The 24,435-nt window shown below is 48.8% G+C and overlaps 1 protein-coding gene across 1 annotated transcript in view; it reads left to right on the forward strand.

Moving 5' to 3' along the window:
* The window catches only part of TIGD1 (tigger transposable element derived 1), a 37,378-nt gene extending 13,482 nt beyond the window's left edge, over positions 1-23,896 (forward strand). Inside the window, exons 3-6 of the mRNA XM_088132212.1 lie at positions 14,589-14,735; positions 19,424-20,475; positions 22,707-22,794; positions 23,843-23,896. Of these exons, the coding sequence (XP_087988338.1) occupies positions 19,730-20,475; positions 22,707-22,794; positions 23,843-23,896 (888 nt within the window). The 5' untranslated portion in view covers positions 14,589-14,735; positions 19,424-19,729. The remainder of the gene's footprint in view (positions 1-14,588; positions 14,736-19,423; positions 20,476-22,706; positions 22,795-23,842) is intronic.
* The last annotated feature ends 539 nt before the right edge of the window (positions 23,897-24,435 follow it).

Raw genomic sequence — 24,435 nt, forward strand, 5'->3', positions numbered from 1 at the left:
CTAGACCAGCCTCTTTAACCCAGCACTCCAGATGTGTCGGGACTACAAATCTACATTCCCAGGGCACATCTGGCGGACGCTGCCTCCCAAGCCAAGGCCACACAGTCCCACAAGAGGCTTACTCAGGTCACCTAAAAACCCGGCAGCTGCGATCTTTTCACCTGGCTTTCTTTTTTCCCTTGTGTGAATTCGTGAGGATGCTCAAATTTTGCAATTCTGCAGCTCCCTAAATGAGAAAAGATTTTGTGAGATCCCACCTAAACAAAACTAAAGATTTCATTGAGGCTGGGCAAGAAATAAATATGCCAGTTACTTGTAATAGTTAGATGTTAATCTATATCTCAAATAATACAGTAATAGAACTGTATACCTTTATAAATAAAACCATTTTGTTAGAGAGAGAGAGAGAGAGAAAGAAAGGAAAGAAAGAAGAGAGAGAGAGAGACCCACCTGAAAGCCATAATTTTAATGGGGAAGGAAAATGAGCTTGCATAATTCCTGAAATTCAGATTTCAAGAGAACAACTTTCACTCCTTGTTCCACATTTATTTTTGATCAATAATTTCTCTTTATAGCAGCAATTTATGAAAGTCCTGGCCAGCATAAATACAACTTTCATCAGCACAAGTACATGGATAGTCTTTAGCTCTTCTCTTGCCGCCCAGCATGCTTTTCCATTTTAGAAGCGTTATAAAACGGATAAAAATTACTAACACACATACTTCTACAGACCATACAAAGAGCAGAGTACTGCTCAACCCTCAGGCAAAGATGCCATATAAACATTTCTGGGAGAAGCTGAACAAATTAACATTCTTCCGGAGTGGGCAGCTCTAATACATTTAAAAATAAATAAAAAATAAATAAATATTAATATAATGACAGTTGGCTCACAGCACCCTTGTGCCTCTGCTAACGAAAGGAAATAAGTGGAAGAGGAATTTACATGCTTTGGAGATGCTCAAAAATCGAAGCTCAACGACTACGCCGGAGAAATTTGGAGACCCTCCAAGTTGTCTGTGACTGCTGGAGGTCCGTGACCCACAGTTTTAAAACCCCTGGCTTAGGGTCTGGAGCAAACCCAGCCACTTAGTTAATAGTCTATCGATTCAGAAAATGGGTTTGTTAAGTAACCAGGTTAAGTGTGTGGTACAAATACAGCTGTGTTCACACAACCCTGTCCCGACCTGAAGAATCGTTCCATCTCTGTCTGGCTCCAGTTGGTCTCTCCAGCTGGAACCAGTGAGGGGGGACCAGGAGGGATTCACCACAAGCAAAAACAGTGGCAACTTTGCAATATCACAAACTGCTCCCACCCCCCTCAACGGATTGACCTGTCTGTAGGTAGAATTGCAATATTTCAACCTAGGCAAAAAGAAAGATTTGAAACGTTCCCTGGTTATTTATGTAGAGCTTGCACGGTGAGGATAATGAGAGAGGGCTACGTTCCCAAGTTGGATTTTATTTATTTCTGTATTTCTGTGTTGTATTTTTACACTGCTGGGCTCAGAAAATGACTCCAAATTACATCATAAAAGCATAAACATCGTTTTGGTTTTTTTTTTAAAGCCACTAAAAGCAAGACGGAAAACACAAATCTGTCGTAAGATAATAGGCCCAGTGGTTACCACACCCCCCCCCAAAAGTTGCTCAGCTGCCTTTTCCACCCTTCAAAACCATCAGGAGATGCTCTATGTCAGTGTTTCTCAACCTTGGCATCTTTAAGATGGGTGGACTTCAACTCCCAGAATTGAAGGCTGGCTGGGGAATTCTGGGAGTTGAAGTCCACCCATCTTAAAGATGCCAAGGTTGAGAAACATGACTCCACAAGCTCATAAGAGATGCCCTTTTCTATTTTCTATTTCAAAAAAGTCAAGATGGGAGCAACAACTGCAGGATCAAAGCCCCGCCATCTTGATTCTTTGGGAAACTCCCTGCAGACACCCTTGGACAGAACCAGAACTGGATTTCTAAAGGGGTCAGAAAGATAAAAATAATTTTGGGGGGGGCAAAAAGGGGCCAAGCTAGAGATTTAGAAGTTTGCCCAGTTAAGCCTTCCTCTTTCCCTTCCCTTGTTTTTATTTGGGAGGGCAAGAAACGTCCAGCGAGTGTGCAGTTTGGGAGGGACAAGGACCGATGCGATAGTTTTAGACGCATGGGCTATGCCAGAAGCAGGTCAACCCCCCAAGAGCGACTTCGAGGGTCTCCCTGTCTCCCCAGGGCCAGGCACGGAAAAAGGAAACGGTGCCCCAGCCGAAGCAACATCCAGACGCGTGGGGACAGCAATGCCAGCTGGGCAGAGCTGTGCCCTTGGAAAAGGCTCCTTGGATACAGGGAGCATTTGCATGTGACTGCTATTTTTATTTCAAGGGCCTCCGCCATCGGAAGGAGGGGAGGAGCGGCAGGACGGAGGGCTGGTTCCCGCGATTTTAGCCGGGGAGCCAGAAGGCAGGAGAGCAGAGCCCGGGGGGCGGTTGGTGAATTCGCAGCCCATCTGTTCATCTCTCGCCTCAGCCTTCCCAAAGCCAAATAGCCTGGAAACGGAGCCCGGGAAACCAGACCCAGTCTCCCCAGCGAAAGGACATCCCCTTGAACTGGGAATAAGTGGGAGGGTGTTCTAAGACAAGTGGGAAGAGGAGGAGCAAAGAAAAATGAGATTTTTCCCCCTCCTCTCTCTCCAGCTGGTGAGCCAGGATTGGTCCTTTAAGGACGCCTGCACGTTGGGCCAACCACCCCAACGGTTTCCTTCCAGAACCAGATTAGCAGAGCTGTGTGAACCCTGCCAGCCGTGGAGGCCTGCTCGCCTTTCCAGGCAGGGCAGCCTCCCCCAAGCTTTTACCCGCGCCTGCTGGGCACAATGGAGTCTGTAGTGGAAGGGAAAGCCTCTGCGATGGGCGGACAGGATTCCTGGCTTAGGAGCAGAGGCGTGCCTTGGTTCCCCCCGCCCCGGTTTGCACAGAAGCCGGAAACCAGGCTAGGCTATGTTTAAATCTGAGTGTTTCTGGTTTGGGAAAGGCTGGTCCTCCTTTCCCGGGCGCCCTGCCTCGCTCAGCTCTTCCCATGCCAGGCAGGCACCGCGTGCCTTGCTCGGCCGCGCCCTCCTCCAGCTTCGACCTCTCAGGGCGCTTTGCTGCAGAAAGGCAGTTTCATCAGAAAGGAAACAGAAGCCGCCTGTCCAGAGAACAACGGCGGCTGTGTGTGGCAACGGAGGGGCGTGGTGGCCGCACACACAACCCCGTGTGTCTGTGTGCGGGCGGGCACGCTCAGGGACGGCCCACCCCAAGGGACCCTCCCTCGGGGGTGACTCAGAGGCACTGAGTCTGGCGTTGCCAAGGAAATGGGCTGGTCCCCCACCCGGCCTTTCTGCTCTTCCACCCGCGTGTGCAAAAGACGATCCGTCCGCCGCTTGCTTTCAGCAGCGTGGCGAGGAGGCGTTTCCCCTCGGCCACCTTTGTGCAGGTGCCGCCCGGGAACCACATTTCTAGCTGGGTTTTGTTCCTTCTCGATCCCAGGGCCTTGTTTTGGGGGCTGTCTAAAGCACAAGATACAGACAAACAAACAGAATATTCACACAACACACTGACCCAGGTATTTTATCTCTTTTATCTCTTTTATTGTAAGCTGCCTAGAGTCACACACGTGAGATGGGTGGTTATATAAATTGTAAATCACCCTCATCCTCATCTAAGCCAGTGTTTCTCAACCTTGGCGACTTTCAGATGTGTGGACTTCTGGGGAATTCTGGGAGTTGAAGTCCACACATCTGAAAGTCGCCAAGGTTGAGAAACACTGATCTAAGCCATGCTTTGTTTTAACCAAGGTTTTTTGAACAAAACTCAGTGGCCATGTTTGTGCATCCTTCTTGATGAATAAATCATGCTTTGCACCACAATAATACCAGGTTTATGCAGCGTGTTAAACCAAAAACTGGTTTAGCCTAATCTGTAGCCCGAGGGCTGCAATCCCATTAAGATCCCTGCTCAGTGCAAGACGTGCAAACAGCTGAAACGGTCTGTCTGCCTGTCTGTCTGTCTATCCACCCCTCTATCCATCTATTCATCAAGTTTGGAGCTAGGTCTTAACCAACGGATTCCTACATCGGTAATTGAAGCATGCAGGTCATGCTCAGACGGAAGCGCCATGCTCCGTTCCATATCTGTATTTCCGGCCAAGGAGGTACCCGGTCCGCACGCAAGTGACAAGCGACCTGCATCAGTTCTCTTGGCCTCAGGAGGTTGATGCAGGTCAAGTCACATACCGTAACTTTCCTCTTGCTGTCCTAAGCAATTTGGAAGCTGTCTCAGTGGGCTCCCTGCGCTGGCGTTTACAATATTAAGGGAGCATTGCAACTCCGTGGCAAAGAGAAATTGCTTTCTATGCAAAAGGTGCCCCCTCTTCCATTACCAGTTAAAAGCTCTTAGGGAGCAGAGCTGAGAAAAGCCCCCCCACTCCCCTCACCCCTGGAGCTCTGCCCTCTATACAAAGCCACGACGTGCAAAGTCAGAACGCAGCCAGGCTCAGGGTAAGGCTATTTGATCAGCACAAGCTGGGGTTGGGAACTCTGGCTGTGGGCCAAATCCTGGCCTTGAGCGGCTTCATCTGGACCTCCGCCAGCCCCCCTCCCATCCCTGCTCAATGATAGCATTTAACCCCGCCTGCTCTGCCCACCAACTACAAAAAAGAGGGGCCAACTTTGGAGAAGAATGCCTGGACACAAATGATGGTTTTTTTCTTTCTCCCAGCTGCGTGTTTTATAGAATATAAGTCTTGTTTCTAACGCTGCCCGCTTTGGGGCTCTGAGCCCACCCTCTTTGAAGCTTGGCCCTGAGCCTGAAGAGGTGGCCCGGTTAAAGACCTACCGGGAGAATTCCTGCCTTTGTCGTCTTTCATTGCGTGCTCGTGGCCAAAGGTTGGATTTGGGGGAGGCCAAAAAAGTCAATGGAAATGAAAATGGGATGGGGCTTTGATCACCCAGCCGTGGGCACCATCTTGACTTTTTTGACTTCCCTTTGTGCCGTCTCACCCTGCTGCTCCCTCTTTGCATGTTTCAGCCTTTCAAATGAGGCATTAATGGCATCTCACGATATCCTGCAAACATCTGGAGCGCAAATGCGCTCGGTGCTAATTGATGAGATCAGTGGAGAAATCCGACCGTTTCGCTCCTCCTTGCTGGGCTTCTTAAGAAACCTCCACCGAGGTCCCGTTGCCGGTGAAGACAAAGGCCCACCCGTGGGGTCAGCGGGCACTGCCCAGGACGCTAAATGGAGCTGTGGCAAGCTGAACTGCTTCTCTCTGAGCATCGGGGCGATCCAGCACTGCCATTCCAGTCCATTATCTGAAACCACAGGCCAGGCCTTTTCTGAGCCAGCATCTGCGCCCGGATACACAAGCAAAGCGTGGTGTTCCCTCAAGCTGCCGTAACGTTCCTGGGCATGTGTTTGGCTACCGGCCCAGGCACAAGACGCCCACACCGTCTGCCTTGCTCGTTGCAGATGATCAATATGTTGCTGCCCAGCGTCTCTTGCCTGAATGTGGCGCATTGCAGTTTTCTTCTTGTCAAGAGGAACAGGATGGGTCTGGACGGGCTGAGGAAAGTGTGGTCCTAGAAGAAACCTGGATTCACTTGTGTGTGTGTTGAGGGAGGTTTGTAGCTTAGAGGCTCGTGCAAGTCAGATTGTAGTTCACAGTACTGAGCAGCCCCCATGGTTAATTGAGTAACCAGGTTAAATTTGTTGTGGTGCATCCAGCCATTCTCTCTCAGTCATGTAAGTCTTCACCTTCTAGGACTGTACCATCCTGAAATGGGTTGAGTCTGGCCTAAGCTAGACCTAGGATCAAGACTTAATCTGAGCCCAGACTAAACAGGTAAAGACACATAAATAGCCGGTGGGTTTGCTTATCCTAAGCTAACCAAACAGGCTGGGTTTACACAAGAGACTAAGCCACATTTAACCGAACCAAATTTCAGAGTACGGAAATTCAGCGTGTTGTGCAAATGCAGCCATTAAGTGTGCAACTGAGCTGATTAAGCTCATTGTGTGTGCATTGCCAAGGCCTCTCGACATGAACTGAATAGATTTGGTGGTCCTCTGACATCGTCATCACCTGTCCAAAGGATGGCAAATGTGATCCCATTTTGACATAATTCTCCCTTTTTGTCATCTGAGAACGTGACCAGAACAGCCAGTTTCCAAATCCTGTTTCAAAGTCCTGCCAGTTTCAAATTCATCTTCTAGCTAGTTTCAGCTGAATATGCCAAGGCTAAGACCAATGGTGCCAAGGCAAAAGATCTGTTACAGAAAAGGCCCAGGAAACTGGAGGTTTTGCATTCAGGACAACCACTCTTAAATAAACCCAGCCCAAATAACACGATAATTTAGTCCTGACGTTATAGCTTCTTCCTGGATGTAAAACAGAGAGTTTGGGCAACCTTCTGCAATGGGGTGTCTTCCAAATGCGTTAGCCCATTTCCCAGGTAGGATTTTGTGGGCAAGGTGTAACTAAATACAGTTCCAGGATCAGTTGATCCAGCGTTGACAAAATGGTGTTGAGGCTGTGCAGTCGTTTCTGTCCCTTTAATTAAAAGTTTCCTTCTTGCAAGTCCAGCCCATTTTAATGCTTCCTATCAATGCTTTATTCAGACACCACATTGAAATTGGATGATCCCCACGGCCCATCTCTGCTCCACCTCTGTTTTGACTCGCTGCTGAAGGGTAGCATCCTAATTTTGTGTGCGCAGCGCATGAGAAGCAAAGCAACTGGTTGAGCGTGCCAGCACTGTTTCCTGTCTCTTCTGCATATCAGGAGGATATGCAGAACACAGTATCTCCACCAATCGCAACCCACTTTAAGATGGGTGGACTTCAACTCCCAGAATTTCCCAGCCAGCCATGCTGGCTGGGGAATTCTGGGAGTTGAAGTCCACCCATCTTAAAGTTGCTGAGGTTGAGGAACACTGGGCTAGAGGCATCAGCAAAATCTGATGGTTTCATCAGAATGACATCATGATGCACCTACAAAAGGGGAGGAGCTTGCATCAAAATGCCACAGTGCTCATCAGTTGCCTCCCCAGATCCGAATGCATACCCTCCTCCTACACCCCATTCTGTCAGAACATGATTTGAACAAAGTGTTTTGAAAAAACAGATCAGAGTGAAATTTAGCAGTGTCCCCACTTCCTTTCCTTTGGGCAACAAACACTGACTTCCAGATTCACCATGCTCTGCTCAGGGAGAATTGGGAAGGTTGGTCCCATCATTTCCTGTTTTGCTCCTTCAGCCCTGGGCTAAACCAGTAAGGGCATAGAGTTAAAGCGCTTATGCCCTGCCTGATATGCTGGCAAGTGTTATTACCTGATTCTGTGAGACCTCTGGCACAACGCTGCTGCGTCCGTGCAGAGGGCAGCAGCGTGTCGGCGGACGAGACTGACGTGGGATGGGAAAGAAGGGAGCATGTTGATGTTCTCCTGAAATAGCTATAAGCACCACTCGGATCCCACTCTGTACTGGTGTCCTGACTTTACCTCTAATGTAAGGGTTGGCAAAATGTAATAGATTTTATATACCTCTCGGCTGTCCCTGGATAATAGTTTAATACAGCATAGCTAAGGTCAGCTGAAGCATAGCTCGCTCCTGGCTGGGAACGAGATGAAGGCAATGTCACACAACGTAAAGGTGTGGGCAGGGCACATTTGCAGTGTGATGAGATGCAAATCAGGAAGGCCACCTTCGTCATATGCAAATTGGCAATAGGCCTGCAGGCCACAAGATAGCAGAATCATGGTTTCAGGCCAGGGAAATAGCCTCCGAACCTGGGCAGACGTATTTAAAGAACCCGGTCAGGAAACACACGCTGGAGTAAGTGGGCATCAATAGCGGTGCTCACACAACCTTCTTAACTCAGGTCAGGTAAAGACTGCGCAGGTATGGTTGCTCAACGTTCTAAGCTTGCTAAGTATTAACTTGTTTAGTGGTTTTAGTCTTAGTAGCTTACCATGTTGACTTCAAAGCCTTGCACCCTCTCAGAATTAGATTCAGAGTGCGTTAAGAATGATGGTGCAGAATTGCAACCGGAGATATCCTTGTTAAATGTCGTTAAACCCCATAGCCCTTCTAAATACACTAAATTAGTATTGTATATGGTAAAGGCTGCAAAGATTTTATATGCTTTTTACTGAAAAAGGTCTCTGGTCTCCCCCTTGATACTAAATTGTGGGAGTATGCCTTGATGTCTAGAATAACCTCGTATTTAAAAAGCAAATCTGATGGAGAATTTAATTCTAACTAGAAACATTTCTGGATGATAACTTTATACATGGAAATCATGCCACATCCAAAATTTTGGTTTTCTTATGTTTAGAGTTCATATTTAACTTGATATAGAGCTTCCAGTATTGACTTAATCTATATTCTTTTATAGCGACTTCTACAGTATCAACCAAGCATCTTCAGCTCACGAAGCATTCCCTGCTTACATATCTATCCTAAGGCGAAATCACGGCTCAGATTTTTTCTTAAATTAAAAGTTGGTCTTGCCCAGGTTGGCTGGAAACACTCTAAATCAGTGTTTCTGAACCTTGGCAATGTTAAGATGTGTGGACTTCAACTCCCAGAATTCCTCAGCCAGCCATGCTGGCTGGGGAATTGTGGGAGTTGAAGTCCACACATCTTAACGTTGCTAAGGTTGAGAAACACTGTCTTAAGGTGCATTAGATAAATGTACACAGGGTATGAGCCAAGACGTTTAAAATAGCTACCGGGCAGGATTTTGCACCAATCCTGGAGCTGCCCCAGAAAACCACTCAGGTAGCATCAGCGGATGAAGGGTCCAGCAAATGACAGAAATACGGCTGATAATTAACAACACGTTGCAGGAGGCGAGAGAGGATTATAAGAAATATGCTGGTCGTAAACGTTCCCCTGAAAAGCCGTGGAAGGTAGGGGATAAAGTGTATTTCTCTCCTAAATATCTCAAGCCTCCACAGCCATCAAAGAAGCTGGGACCTAAGTTTATAGGGACTTTTACCATCGAAACGGTCATCATCCCGGACTCTTTCCGACTACGGCTACCAAAAAACCTTAGAAGGGTGCGTCCTGTATCCTACTGCAATCTTCTGAAGCCTTGCAAAGAATCACCCAAGTGGCATCCCACCCAGCCACCCCCCGACCCAATAATGATAGAAGGGGAGCAGCGTTTGGAAGTGGAAGAGATTTTAGATGCCAGGAAACAGGGAGGAGAAATACAATCTCTAGTCCAATGGAAGCATTTCCCTAAATCTTACTACGAATGGGTGGGGAAAAACCATGTGAGAGTGCCCAAACTGATCGAGGACTTTTATAAAAAATATCCAGACAAACCAAAATAACAGTGTATATATACAGAAATGCATTGATGATGTTTTTCTCTCTTTTTACTCTTTTACAAGTCCTCAATTCCAAAAGCGGATCTAGTCCTTTTTTCCAGAGGGGCGGCCTGTCAGAAGCCTCACAATCAATTAACCATTTTGCTAATTAGCCTGCTTCCTTTCTGCTATTATAAGAAAGGGGGGGGGGATAGCTAGAGGAATAACCGTTAAGCGCAGATGGACTGTTATCTGTCTCTCAGGAACGCCCAAGGTCATACCAGCGTGAGACCAGGAGAGACCCAGCGAAAGACGCAAGGAGGACTACGGGGTGGTAGGGAAAAAGTAGTTAAGTAGAGTTTGGCGCGCACGGGCTTTTTAGTTTCAGCGATACTTTGGAGACTGTATACTCGTTCTCAGTAAATGAATCTTTCTTTGAACTTATCTGAGTTTCAAGAGGAGTCACTGTTGCTGGGGATTGAGCACTGCAGGTCCTCACAGCTTGGCTATCTGTAGTTCTCTAGCTACTGCTGGTCCATTATCCCCTACCTTTGGCCATACTACCTGAGACTCATGGGAATGTAGATGGCCAAAGGTTGCCCCTCTAAGGCAACCAAAGGACCTGAGGTTGAGTAGCACCGCTTTAGATACACAGGTGATGTGGCCAGACGGGGTTGGACCGATGAGGCCACCGACAGGGCCCAGTTAAGCTAATGGCTACCCAAGGTGCTGAAACTTACTAGCTATGTTCACACAAGCTGATCCAGGTCTAGTAAGCTGCTTTTATGCAACAAGCTAAGCCTGGCTACAAGGGTAGCTGCAGAGTATGGTCAAAAAAGTCAAGATGGCGGCCACAATGCTGTGATGAGGAACACATAAGAAACAGATGGAGTTTCTATCACACCATCGTGCCCACCAGCTTGACTCTTTTGGCCAAACCCTGCACATATCCCAGCTTGCCTCCTTTTAATCTTAGTTAACATTTTAAAGTTTGCTTAGCAGGTTGTGCAAACACAGCCTCTCCAATTAGATAATGGGCCATTGTATCGTGCAATTCACTAAGCAGATAAAACGTCCTATGCAAAGATCTCCGATAGCTAACGCTTTTCCTGCTCTGGAGACCTAGAGCTTTTTCCCGAAAGGCAGAGCGTCTGGCCCAGGAGGATCCCTGCCTCCTGTTTGCAATTTGCAATGCCAGACTTCATGGTTTTGCAAAATGCTGCTTATTCCGAGGGTCATCGTGTGCTGACCTAGGAGCATATGAGGGTTCCTAGAGGCTGGCTTCAGCCAGGCCAGGACTGTTTGCCCTTCCGTACCAGCTACTGGAAGAACTTTAGAGTCTATCTGGAAGCAGCTGGCATGTTGCTGATCCTTCTCACACAATATCTAAATGGCGCCGGGAAATTCAGGTGGATCTCTTTGGCAGAATACATGGTACACTCTAGACTGGCAGTTCACAGTCTGAGGCCCAGATAAACACAGCCTTCGATAATACATTAAACACAGCATACCTAAAAAGGCAGGACTGAGATCTGCCCTGCAATACTCATATGAACCACTAGAGGGCAGCGGCACGAGACTGAAAGCTCCCACCCTTTGCTGCCACCTAGTGGCTGCATTGATTAAAGCACCCCAGCTCTGCCAGTCCTATTAACAGAATCTGCTAACCTGGATTACTGTTATCCTCCATGTTTTGTTTTTGATGAGAATGACCAGCCTTTCTCTACTGCGCCTCCATTCCCAGCATTCCCCAGGCAGCATGGTCATTGCTGAGAATTCTGGGAGTTGAAGTCTACACATTTGGCAGGTGCCCTGTCTGTGAAAATCCAGGTTAGAGGGTTGGTCAAACTCTTCCTGTTCGGTTAATTAATTAATTAATTAATTAATCAATTAATCAATTAATGTTTGCTGACTTTTATGCTGTCTCAAACACAGAGTAATTCTAGACAGTTAAAACATCAGGTACACCACAGCAGAAAAGAGGTATATTCAATAAGATGGCTTAAGGACAAAGGGTTTTATCTTCTGCCTGTCTCACTCCTTGTTTCCAGATTCTATTTCAAGAGTTCTTTTTTTAAAAAAGAGGTTTAATAAGGTCTATGACTTTACAGACCTATAGTAAATGGTTTGGGATTATGTTGTTTGTAAGATCACTTGCTCCCATATAAATCTGGGAGGACCAGGGCATGTCTAAGCAATGGAGGAGTAAAAAATTACTTAGTTTGAACTAGTGTTTCTCAACCTCGGCCACTTTAAGATGGGTGGACTTCAACTCCCAGAATTCCCCAGCCAGCATGGGGCTGGCTGGGGAATTCTGGGAGTTGAAGTCCACCTATCTTAAAGTTGCTGAGGTTGAGAAACACTGACTTAGAGGAAAGGAAGGTTAAAAATATATGTTTTTAAAATATCTTGACAATGCCTACATTTTTTACTCAGCTCTATTTACTTCTGCTTCAATGCGTGTAAGATAATGGTTTATTAATTTAGCATGCTGGCTGCAAGAGGCTGGTTGCCAAAATAGTTTAGCGCGTACATTACCAAGATATTTCAAACAAAACGCTGGTATCACAAGAACACTGGCTTTCCGGTTGCTTGTGATCTGCTGCGAGAGAGAAGTGGAAGGCAAGATAAAGGCTGGCGGAAAGGAAGGGCAAGGGTGGGCGAACCACCCCAAGAGACTACAGCTAACCTGTTTTCTGGTTTCCATGATGGGAACAGATGCTTTGAAATACAGTTTCTCTGGTTTGGGGGGCATCACTGAATTGGCAAGAGCCTTTTGGCGTCAACTGGAAAGGGTTCATTGAAGATGGTTGATGTTAGAAGGTCTACAAACCATGATCAATTTCACGTAGGGCATGTCCATGGATTACTAAAATGCTTCTACCCAATGTGGGCTGCTAAACTCTGACTCACCACCAGATGGTAGCAAAGAGATTCAAACAATTTCCTAGTGAGGAAATGGGGCCATTCAGAGAAGTCTCTGCTGCTGTGCTCTGCCACTGTGCTCTGCCCGCACTCAGAAGCTCTCAATTTGGGCACGGGTTTGAGAGAAGCCTTCTGGTCTGGAGATCTCCTTCCAATTACTTTGCATGCCTTCCCAAGGTGTTTCTCGCTTGCCAACTATTTCCCCCCCTTAACTAGGTCAGGGAAAGATCGAGGGGTTGATTTGCTTGGTGAGGGTTAACCCAGGTTTCCTTTCTTGAGGCATATGATGTTGTATGAGCCCAGCTTGGGGGGCTCGCTAATGGTGCAACCTATCATCAGACCGCAGAAAAATGGGTTAATTTGCTTGAAAGGTTGTGTGAATACAGCTGGGTCGAGCTTCTGCAGGCAACCCCAAAGTGAACTGAGCTTGGTGAAGGATGGGGTGGGATTTTTGGCCTCTACAACCAGGGGTGTCCGAAGGGGGGTTCTAAAGAGTCGAAACAATGGCCATGACCGTGCATCTGAAGCCCTGTGGGTGTCAAAAACCAGTTGTGGCTGCCATCATGGGTTTAGCAATCTCTCTGTGGCTACCCCTCCCTATGGCATTTGTGAGAAGGGGGATATAATCTGGTCTATCAGCTCCTGGAAATGCACCGCCTTAAAGTAGCTGCTTGTGATCTGCAGAACAGCTCAAACATGGCCATGTGCTTCCACGTGCATTCAGACCTGTGGCTATCATTTTAGCATCGCCCCCCAACTTCCCCACCCCTGTGAATTATGTGCTAGGGCCGGCATTACTCCCCCAGCGGTGAGGCCCAGGCCCCCACCTCTGACCCCTGCCCTTCCCCGAGAACCACCCTGGCCCTGACCCCTTTCAACACAGGGGCCATGTAACCTCATGCCCCGCACCCAGGCTTCCTTGTGGGGCTGGCGCACGCAGGCTGGGCCATGGGGTGTGCAGAGAAAGCCAGCAGCCGGGAGCTCCGATGACAGATCTGGGCTTCCCGGTGGCAGACCGGGATCCATCCAGGCTAAAGCTGGCTTCAGAACCTGTTCTTCCTGCCTGGGGCTCAGCTTGAGAGAAGGACCAGCCCTGGGATAATTAGTGGTGCCGAGCGCATGAATTCACCTTGCTCTGCTCTCAGACTGTCAGGCCTTCCAGCCTAGCATTATCTTTAATTATTACGCCAGCTCTGCCTTCCAGAGGGTTGTCATCACCTGGGATCCTTCCCACCGGGGACAGCGGGCATCCAGTTTGGAACCGTCTCCGTGCAAAGCGTGGGTGCTCCGATCGGAGGGCTGGCCTCCTATTCAGAGGCGCTGGCGTCTGCCGTCTTAGCCGAGCACTAAGCTCTGGCCCTCCCTTGATCAGTTTACCCCTGGGAGGGAGCTGGCACCTGGCACCGCTCCCTTCCAAAGACGGCCACCACCCGCCTAGGAAAACACAGCTGTTGGGGCCCGCCCGGTTGTGAGTGGGCAGGAGCTAAGGATTGGCATGGAAGGACATTGCAGACGCAGGGGCTCTAAAGAGGTTGGGGGGCATCTGAAGGGCTCACTCGGGTCTCTTACGACCCTGGGCTTGGATGTGACCGTGGGATGCAAAAGGCTGCATTCACACAGCTGCGCAACCGCTGGGTTTTTGCCTGACCTGGCTGGGCGTGTGAATGCAGCCGATCCACCAAGGTTCTTTTCTTGCAATGTTGAGTCAATGCTGACCCATCGGTAATAACATTTTGCCCATGCAAATGCCTTCCTTGAAGCCCCTCCCCTTTTCCGTGATGCATGGAAAAAGGGGTGGGGCTTAGAGGGCACAGCCATGGCTGCCACCTTGATTCTTCTGACTGTGCTGCCAAGGACCCTTCTGAGAAGCTACACCAACAGCAAAATCAGGGAATGGGGCATCCCTGGAAATGCCTCCCTTGGTGCCCACCGGGCTCCCTGCCCACCCGGCTGCTTTGCCTGGCAAAGATGGTGTAGGCAGCCATCTTGTGAAGAGGCTCCCGTGGTAGCCATGGTCCGTGTGTGCCCACCGGAGGCACCCCAACTGCCCTGGGTGCCCTCAGCCCCAAGGGTCGCCAGTCCTGGACTGACGGAGTCTGGTATTTCTCCCCGGCGTGCCACCAGATGCGCCAGCAGGAAGTGGGCCTGCCGGGGCCCCTCAGCAAGGGCCTGCCTCGCACCCGGGGAGGGGGGATATGCCCTCCTTTTAAAGCCAGCCACGTTGGCCCCATCACCGAGGAGGGAACATCCCAGAGTAGCGGTGTGTGTGTCCGTGTCCTCCGCTGGGCCGGGCCGTCCGACTGACCTCTGCCCTTGTCCTCAGACTCCCTGCCGTCCGATCCCTTGCCGGACCAGTCGGACTCCTGGCTGCAGCTCGTGGACTGGCTGAACATCAAGGCCTTTGTCAACCTGACGCTCTCCGGCTCGGTGCGGCACGGCACACAGCAGCTCCTCTTCATCTCGGGGCTGGGTAGGTAGCCTTGGCATCAAAGGGGCAGCTGGCCCAGGGGTCACCTCTCCGGTAGCGCCAGCTTCCAAAGAACGCCCTTTTTGGGGGGGGGGGTTCAATCCAGGTTGAACCGGGTAAATCTGTTCTGTGAGGGCGGACTCCGAGATGGCCAAGTCGGTGTTTGTCTCAGATTCCCAGACGCGGAAACCCTCTGAACCTTTCGGAGGGCATGCCCGCCCACAGAACTGCCCATGGGCCCTCTTCACATCCCAGGGCATCCTCTCCCAGGGCCAGCTGACCTTCCTCGGAGCCCTGGCAGCACACGGAGCCCCTTCCCCAGGGACCTTATCACCTGCTCATCTTCCCTTAACCACCACCAAATACATTAAGGAAGTGGGTACAAAACCTTCAGACTTGCCAGGTTCTGTAATCACCGCCTATCTGATCTTACTGTGGCGCTGATTTTCTGGTCTGGTCTATCTAGTGGGGCTGCCATGGGGTAACTGTGCCTGTGTGCATGAGTTGGTGCAAAATGGCTCCCTTTTATGTTTCCGTTGCTCATGCCCTGCTCAGATGACCACAAGAGGGAAGCAAAGAGCAAGAATTTTGGGTGTTGATGCTGCCCTTAAGAGGTCATCTGCATTTTTGCACCTGAGTACCAATAGCTGTATACTCTGTACAGCAGTGCTTCTCAACCTTGGCCACTTGAAGATGGGTGGAGTTCAACTCCCAGAATTCCAGCATGCTGGCTGGGGAATCCTGGGAGTTGAAGTCCACCCATCTTGAAATTGCTGAGGTTGAGAAACACTGATCTACAGGACGAGGAACAATCCTACCTTTGGGAAAAGAGTGTTTACGACTGGTTGCACCCACTGTGGCAGCCATTTTGAAAACTGGCAAGCCTCTGCAGCAGCTGCCATTTTCTGGGAGCAGCCATCATGTGCTCTTCCAATTCCAGATGTGTCCTTCAACCCAGAAAGGTAATTAACTATCAGCCCAGGACTGCCACAGGTGGGTCTGCCTATGACAACCTTCATAAATTTCACAAAGTTTAGTGCACGCTTAATTGATGCAACCACCTCTGTATTGACTGCCAACCTTGTTCAGGCCTGAATTCATAATGTTAGCTTTCATCTTTCAAACTGTTAGCGTCCTGCAGACACCTGACAAAGCCGCGGTTCACACAACACATTTAACCTGCTTGAACCCACCTTCCAGGTTCACATGATACTTGGAAAGGCAATGAACCAACTGGTCTGGGTTTGCAGAACACAGCACATTAACCTACTGAAAAGCCAGCCATGTGCTAAAACCAAGTGTGGATAGGGTCAGAAGTTGCAACACTTCTTCTAAATTTCTTCTGGGGCTTGAAAAATGTAGTGTTAAACCTTACTGCACCCTCCCTCCTCCATGACAGAGCTCTTAACCTGAACTAATCTTCTATCATGTTGTGTTTTGAGCGTGCGGGACGGCAAAATGATATTCTGTCTCTTTTTGATGCAAAGCACCAGGGGACAATTAAAACTTTATTTAACAACTGCAGATGTTTCTGCCCCCTCTGCAACAATGACCCATCTGCAGCGAGATCACCACTGAAATGCCACCCTTATGGGCCTGGGTCTCAGTGGTGTGGTATTTGCACCATGATGTGACACTGAGGTCAACTGTGTTCCCCTTCCAGCCACCCACGTACAAATATGTAATTTGGCTGTCAGCCATCTCCAGTACAGAAATCTGTGATTATTTACAGCAGTGTTTCCAAACCTTGGCCACTTTAAGATGGGTGGACTTCAACTCCCAGAATTCCCCAGCCAGCATGGCTGGCTGGGGAATTTTGGGAGTTGAAGTCCACCCATCTTAAAGTGGCCATGGTTGAGAAACATTGATTTATAGACTTTACCATGACACAAGGACAGAAATGTCTTCAAGGTGTGGTCAAAAAAGTCAAGATGGCAGGCATGGTGGTATGATAGAAGCTCCACCCATTTTTATATGCTTTTATATGGAGCTTTGATTGCACCGCAGTGGCTGCCACCTTGACGTTTTGGACAGCCCCATGAGGCCTTGCTCTATTTCTTTTAACACCTGATTTTCTCCTATTCTGTTCTTCCCTCCCTCCCCTGCCTCTCGCCTCACATCACTGCCTGCAAGTCTTTGCAGCTTCTGCCCTGCCTTCTGTCTCCGAGTCTCCAAAGGCAACTCTTTCATTACGTTGAGCAACTGCAAATAATCCACCCTTTGATCACAGTAATAATCCACCCTTTGACTTTAAATAAATACACCGGCCACGATGTCTTTTCCTAATTGGTTCAGCTTTGTTGCACGACCACAGAGGCAGCGTCGGAGTTCCAAACATGCTGATTTTAAACTGTGGGTTTTAATTATTAATTCCACTGGTTTAATTGCTTTTAGTATCTTGGTTATCCTTTTTTGTGTGTGTGTCAGCCACCCAAAAGCTTCACTAGCTGGTGGTCTGTTAAGTGCAGTAAATAAACAGGGAAGCAATAATTTCAAAAGGTTTCGGGTCCTCTTCCCTCCCCAAAAAGGCCCGCCCGGCACCTTCACTCAAACCTTTGGGGCTCCATTAGCAGTTTCCATCCTTCTAAGCTTTTTGAGTGCGGCCTTCATTGCAGCTTCAGGGGCTGCACTCAGACAACACGCTACCCCAGGTCAGCGAAAACCCCAGCAATGGCAAATATAAACCATGCCGTTCGATAAGCCTCAGTTTGGCTTTCTTTCCGTGTTTCGTGCGTTCAGCCCTTTGCGTTAGTTTGTGGTGCAAGGGCTCGTGTGCACCCAGAAAACAGGTGAATTGCATTAGCCGGCTAAGCCCCCTTAATTTTGCTTCTGCTTTTAATTCTGCACGCTGCCTTTGAGGATAAACAGCAGCAGCTGCTTTTCCTCTGCGCGTGCTCTTTGGATCTGGCCTGGGCTTGAAGGGTCGGGCTGCTCCCAGCATGGCAGGTGGGCAAAACCCTGGTGGTGGTCCTCCCCGGGGAGTTGGAGCTCAGCTCTTCTGCTCTTTGACCTCTGCTTTTTGGAAAGGAGATCATGCAATCATTACAGCAGCAGGATTACACCCTGGGCTAGTCTGACAGAATTTGAGAGCCGACCTAAGAAAGGTTTCTGGCCAGTGCGATCCCAAAGGATGGAGGGGGGAAAAAAGCTGCAGAACTGTTCAAGAGAGATTGCGAAGCACTTAGCACTTTGTCTGGAACAGCTGCTATTCTGAGGTAGAGTGCCTCAGAAGCTGGAGGTTCCACTTCAGCTAAAACGATTACCCATTGCTAAGGGCTATCCCCGCCCCTTGCTGCTTTGCACCCTTCTTGCTGCACCAGTTATTCATCCTATATTCAGCAACCCAAGGATAAGGACTTTCAGCCTCCCCTCGGTCTTCCCACCCAGTCTAAACCCGCATGGCATCGAGAGTTAGAAGCTCCGCTCCGCCCTAAAGTTCCGCGTTCCGGGTTTTCCCTCCAGCCCTTTGTGCGTCGTCCCCCTACTGGCCCCGCCCCCACCCCTTTCTCCTCCCGCCCGTCCCATTTCCGCGGCCACGCCCCCCGCGGCCGCCATTTCGCGGCTCTCTCCAGCCGCTTCCCGCCAAAAGCTCCACATCATGGACGCTCCGACGTCAGCGCGGGCAGGAACAAAGGGCGGCGGGCGGCGCGTGCGCCTTGGTGTCGCCGTTTGCGCTTTTTCTGGGTGTTTACCTAAAATCCTAAGCAATCAAATTTCTTGGGATTTTAAGTTGAAAGATACACTTTTCAATAAATAAACACACATTTTGCTTATTGCACGCTCGGGTTTTTGCAGAGGGCATCTCCCTCTCTCTGCATTTTTAGCGCCTGCCTGATCCTTTGCACGGTTGCTCCAAATAAATCCCCTGTATGCAATTTAGGATGCGGGCCTCGTTAAGATTCCCGGTGGAGCAGAACGGCTCCTCCCCAGCCAGGGGCGGGGGATCGAAACGCCGCTTATCCACGTTTGGAGGGCAAACGTTGGGAAGCCTGGTTTATCTTTGTCGTGCTAAACCTCCTTTTTGCAGCAGGATAAAAATTTATTTCTCTGAACCTCTTGGCGGAAGGGCTTTTAATCCCATTTTTTTTGCCCTTCAGAGAAACATTGAGCTGCGTTTCTATAATCAGCTCCACCAATTTAAAGAGGTTTTGTCTGTGTTTGTACCGTACATTTAACCTGGTTATTTAAATTAACCCATTTTCAGGGTTTGTCCATCACAGCGAATTTGACAGGGTGAGTCACAAAATAGCCTGAGGCTAACATCAACCAGGCTGAGCAAATTGTGCATGCAGAATGTCTGGGTCTTTACTTGCCCAGGTTAGGAGTTTGGTGGGAATGCAAGCAGGTTCATTTGCACAACACGCTAAGCATGCTTACTGCTAACCTAGTTTTCTTGCAACTTGGTGTGTTGTGTGAACCAGCCTATTCAGCTACTATATTCAGTTCTGCAGATGAAAACATGGGCTAATCAGGAACCATGTGAAATGTGTTGTGTGAACCGAGGCACTGTTTGAGTTGATTGATTATGGTGGGGTATAAATCGAATGAAATACATTTAAGGAGATGGAGTGTCTTAACATGTGTCTCTTTCCAAGGGAAAGGAATGAACTCAAGGGGCTTTTCAAAATTTCTTATATTTCCATCTATAAAATGCATCTGTGAACCTTTAGCATGCTTGTTTTTTTTTCCAGAAATCCCAGTAATTTAAAACAAAGGAATAAGTCCTGTTCAAGTCAGATTTGTTTAATATACAGTGGAACCTCGGGTTACGAACGCTTCTGTTAACGAACTTTTCGGGTTACGACCAGCTCCGGCCGCAAAATTTTGCTTCGGTTTGCGAACTCCGCCTCGGGGTACGAACAGGATACGCGGCCATCTTCCCTGCTGCCACGCGGTCGTGGCTTCCGGTGGGCGAGATCGCGGTAGCAAGGAGACGTTCGGTGAGGCTTGTGGTGTGTTTTGTGGCGTTTTGGAAGGTTTTTGGTGTGCTTGTTAGCATGGCTCCAAAGAAACTGCAGAGCAGGCTTGGCAAGAATAAGGCTTTGAAGAAAATACTAACGATCGAATTGAAGAAGGAAATTATAGAAAAGCACGATCGTGGTATTCGTGTGGCAAGACATGGTGAGGCTTCCAGTTCTGACAAGGCTGCTGCAGAAGCCTACAAGACAGAATTTGAGGACTTCATGAAGGCGGAAGGGTACGTCGCTGAGCAAGTGTTCAGCTGCGACGAGACAGGGCTCTTCTGGAAGAAGATGCCAAAGAGAACCTACATCACGCAGGAGGAAAAGGCACTGCCAGGGCACAAGCCCATGAAGGACAGATTGACCCTTTTGCTGTGTGCTAACGCAAGCGGCGACCTCAAGATTAAGCCGCTACTGGTGTACCATTCCCAGACCCCTCGTGCGTTCAAAGCGCACAATGTGAACAAGGCCAGACTGCCTGTCATGTGGAGGGCCAGTGCGAGAGCGTGGGTCACAAGGCAGTTGTTCATGGAATGGCTGCACGAGGTGTTCGCACCCACCGTTAAAAAATACCTGTCTGACAACCAGCTGCCTGAAAGGTGCCTTCTCCTGATGGACAATGCCCCGGCACACCCTCCAGCCTTGGTGGATAATATGGATGCTGAGTATGACTTCATAAAAGTCAAGTTCCTCCCGCCCAACACGACACCTCTTCTGCAGCCCATGGACCAGCAAGTGATCTGCAACTTCAAGAAGCTGTACACAAAGGCGCTCTTCACCAGGTGTTTTAATGTCACTGAAGAGACATCCTTGACTCTGAAAGAATTCTGGAAAAAACATTTCAATGTCCTCCACTGCATCAGCCTCATTGACAAAGCCTGGGAAGATGTCACGTACCGGACCTTAAACGCAGCCTGGAGGAAACTGTGGCCAGAATGTGTCACTGAACGTGACTTTGAAGGGTCTGATGCAGAGGTAGTGGAGGAGATTGTGTCCATGGGCAAGAACATGGGTCTGGATGTCGATGGTGCAGACATAGAGGAGCTTGTTGAGGACCATGAGGAGGAGCTGACCACGGAAGAACTTGCTGAGCTCCAGAGTGAGCAACAGAAAGCGCTTGGCGAGGAGCGTTCCACTGAGGAAGAGGAGGACAGGGAGGAGGTGAGCAGTGAAGTGATACAATCCATCATGGCGAAATGGAATGAGTGCCAGGATTTCCTTGAGAAGCACCACCCCAACAGAACTGTAACGAACAGAGTGTTGAATCTGATGAACGATAACGTGGTCTCTCATTTCCGGAGGGATATGCAGTGCAGGAAAAAACAACTGACATTAGACAGATTTTTCCCCAGAACTGAGCCTGCAGCTAAGAGACAAAGAAGAGAGGACACCCCTGAAGGAGATCTCCCCGATGTCCTTTTGGACTCTCCCTCCAAACAATAACCGCCTCCCCACCCGCCTTCCTGTCCTCCACGCCAGAAGTCGCCTCGAGCAAGGTCAGCATTCTCCTGGTTTTGTGGTTTAAAAATAAAATACATATGTTTCAGAATGGATTAACCGTATTTACATTGAACCTTATGGGAAAATTTGCTTCGGATTGCGACCAATTCGGGTCGCGACCAGAGTCACAGAACGAATTAAGTTCATAACCCGAGGTACCACTGTATATCTCATGTTCAAAATACCATTAGTCAGGGAGAAGGGGCAAGTGATAAAACATGTCATTGCATCACCACACAAACCCGCCCCTTCCTATTTGCATGTGATGTCACCATCCAGGCTCCGCCCATTCAGACTTGCACTGTGACATCACTGTGACATCACATTGCACTTTTCATCACTTTGGCATCATCATGGTTAGAAACGGACACCTATATGTAGGTGTTTGTGTGCGTGTGTACATGTGTCTTAGCATGTTATGCCCAGTTCATTAGTTTATGATTTCGGTATGTTGTGCCAACCCATGTTAAGCATGTTACATTAACTCAGCAGTGTCTCTTGCAAACTGTGTTACTGGGAAATGAATAATTTTAGGGTGATAGTTGTCATGCCATTGGATCCTATCCGTGTTAATACAGAATCCTAAAGCATTCAGTGTGGCTAGGTTTTGGTCATAGAAAAGCACTGACATTATTTCCAAGCACAGCACTGAACTTGTGCTCCAGAGGTGAGCATGCATTTACATCTAAGCATACACACTTATGTGCATACACTATTATAGTTGTGTGTGGCCTTCCGCTTCACCTGTGACATCATCTCCCCCAGCACAACCTAAGCACAAGAAACAACATGGGACCAGACTCTGCAGCAAACCGCTGGCACCTGGCAATTTTGGAGAGAGACGCTTTGGCACAGTGTTTCTCAAGCTTAGCAACTTTAAGATGTGTGAACTTCAACTCCCAGAATTCCCCAGCTGGCTTTACACAGCCGTTGCTGGCTGGGGAATTCTGGGAATTGAAGTCCACACATCTTAAAGTTGCTGAGATCGAGAAACATGGACTTAGAACATACCCCTAATCAACTGTCTATAGCCACTATAACCATATTTGCCCTGATCCACTTGACCGAGATGCTGAACTGATGAAATTAAACCAGGATACTGAGCCACCCTCCCAATGAGATCAATACACAAATCATACAGCCAAATCAATCCGCAGAGAGGACCTGTGAAAAAGAGATCACAGAACCTGACTGGTGGAACACCGCTGGTTGTCACCTACAGCTCACGGCTGCAACCACTCAAGCACATTATTAATAATCTGCAGGCCATACTGGACGATGATGCTGCCCTTTCTCAGGCACCGGGTGAGTGGCACATGCTTGCGTGTAGAAATCTACCCAGCCTGGAGCAGATTCTCCCAAGCAACAAGAAACAATGATGCTTACATGGGGCCAGACCCTGCAACAAACCCAGATGTCTGCTTTGCCCCCAGATCCACGCCAACAGCGCCATCCCAGCCCCAGCAAGACACACGCACAGGATTAGAGCTGCCTTCACCTGCTCTCCCTCCAGTGCGATCCATGCCATCGCGGCCAGCAATGCCCCTCTGGAGTTTGCAGAGGAGGAACGAGACAAACTGTGCGCAAAAGAATTGATGGAGGCAAGTTCGACAGCAGGGCCCAAGAGAAGGCAAGGTAGCATCAGAGCATTTCAACCTCCCGGGACACTCCGTAGCAGACCTCACAGGGCCTGTTTTGGGAAAGTGGGGCTTTAACAGCACCAGCGAGCGAGAAACGGTTGAACTCAAATACATCAAACAGTTTCAGGCCATCTTAGAAGATCTCAACAAACACAGTCGGTTTTTAATTCATTACAATTGTTAGTTGGTAACAATTGGTCAACTAATTGGTTAGTTGGCCATCTGTCTCACCTGTAATCTGCATCTGCATTACCAGCCCATCTTCCCCTCCCTTGGTCCCCCCACCTCCCTCCAATTTAAACCCGACATCAGTTTATTCCCTCCACGCATCCAATGAAGCGAGTTACAGCTCAAGAAAGCTTCTGCCCTTGAATACGACGAATTGGTTGGAAGAGGGGCTATCAGACGCCTCCTGATTTTTGGCCACTACAGACGATCATGGCTGTTGGGCGGTCCTCCAACCCGATGTCTCCAAACAGACTGGACTAAAATGCCTATGGTTCTCAGCCATTGTGGGCCAAACTAGTCAGGAGGAATGGTGCCCCTAAAAGTGAAAAGCTGTGCTAGAAGATCAATCAACGTCTCCTAAATTACACTGAACACCAACAGAGCAAAGGGGGGGGGTTTCCCTCGAACTTGTTCCTGTGGATCAGACTGAAATATCACAGCAATCAGAAACACGGGTCACGTCCTGCCCATCTGAAGCGAACCCACTCACTTCTGCGCAGGTGGGGGAGATGGTCTCCCACCTGCCTCCAAATCTCCCCGTTGCTCTGACCCCGCTCTCAAAACCAGAAACGCCCCCCTCCTCAAAAAGAAGCTCGATTCAAACCTATCTACAAATAGTCCATTAAAAATTTTACATTGCAAATGACCCAGTTCTGTTGAAAGGCTGGGAGCTTTCTTCGTGTGGTTATTTTAAAACTACCCCATCAGCTTAAAAGCGTTTAAAAGGAGGATTTCGATTAGATACCAATTCTCCGATTGCAACTGTCTCTTTCTCTCTCAGGCACACGGGCAGAAAATGAATCCATTGGGTGATATCGCAGGCCTGACCTCATAAACTTCAAAAGGAAAAAAAACACACACTTTTTTCACCCTCCTTTGCAACCCATTTTGGCAGTTTTCCAGGGGGATAAAGCACAGGCCCGGCTTGTAAAATCCTGGCTGCTTGGGAACCATCTACTGGCTGCTAGTATTATTATTACTAACTGCCAATGCAGCAAAAGCCTCAGAATTTGCAATGTCAAGCGTATAAATTCTTCGCTCTGGTGCCGGTGAAGGGATCTGAGGAAGAGCTGCAATAGATGCTGTAAACAAGCGCTTGGATTCGAAGTTGCACACCTCCGACACGGTTAATCGAACTCAGTGTGGTGAACTGATAATGGGGGGAATGCACGCCTGCGGAATTCATGCCCGCTGATCCACGCCTTTGCATGGAGAATCCTTCTCTAAACATGGTTCAGATCAGCATTTCTCAACCTTGGCAGCTTTCAGATGTGTGGACTCCAACTCCCAGAATTCTGGGAGTTGAAGTCCACACATCTGAAAGTCGCCAAGGTTGAGAAACATGAAGCTAGAGGAATTGGGCCACAGGAGCAA

The sequence above is a fragment of the Python bivittatus genome, unplaced genomic scaffold (assembly GCF_059951505.1).
Source record: "Python bivittatus isolate LINGU-HERP-01145 unplaced genomic scaffold, Pbiv_v1 ctg000980_np1212, whole genome shotgun sequence".
In the NCBI taxonomy this organism is placed as follows: domain Eukaryota; kingdom Metazoa; phylum Chordata; class Lepidosauria; order Squamata; family Pythonidae; genus Python; species Python bivittatus.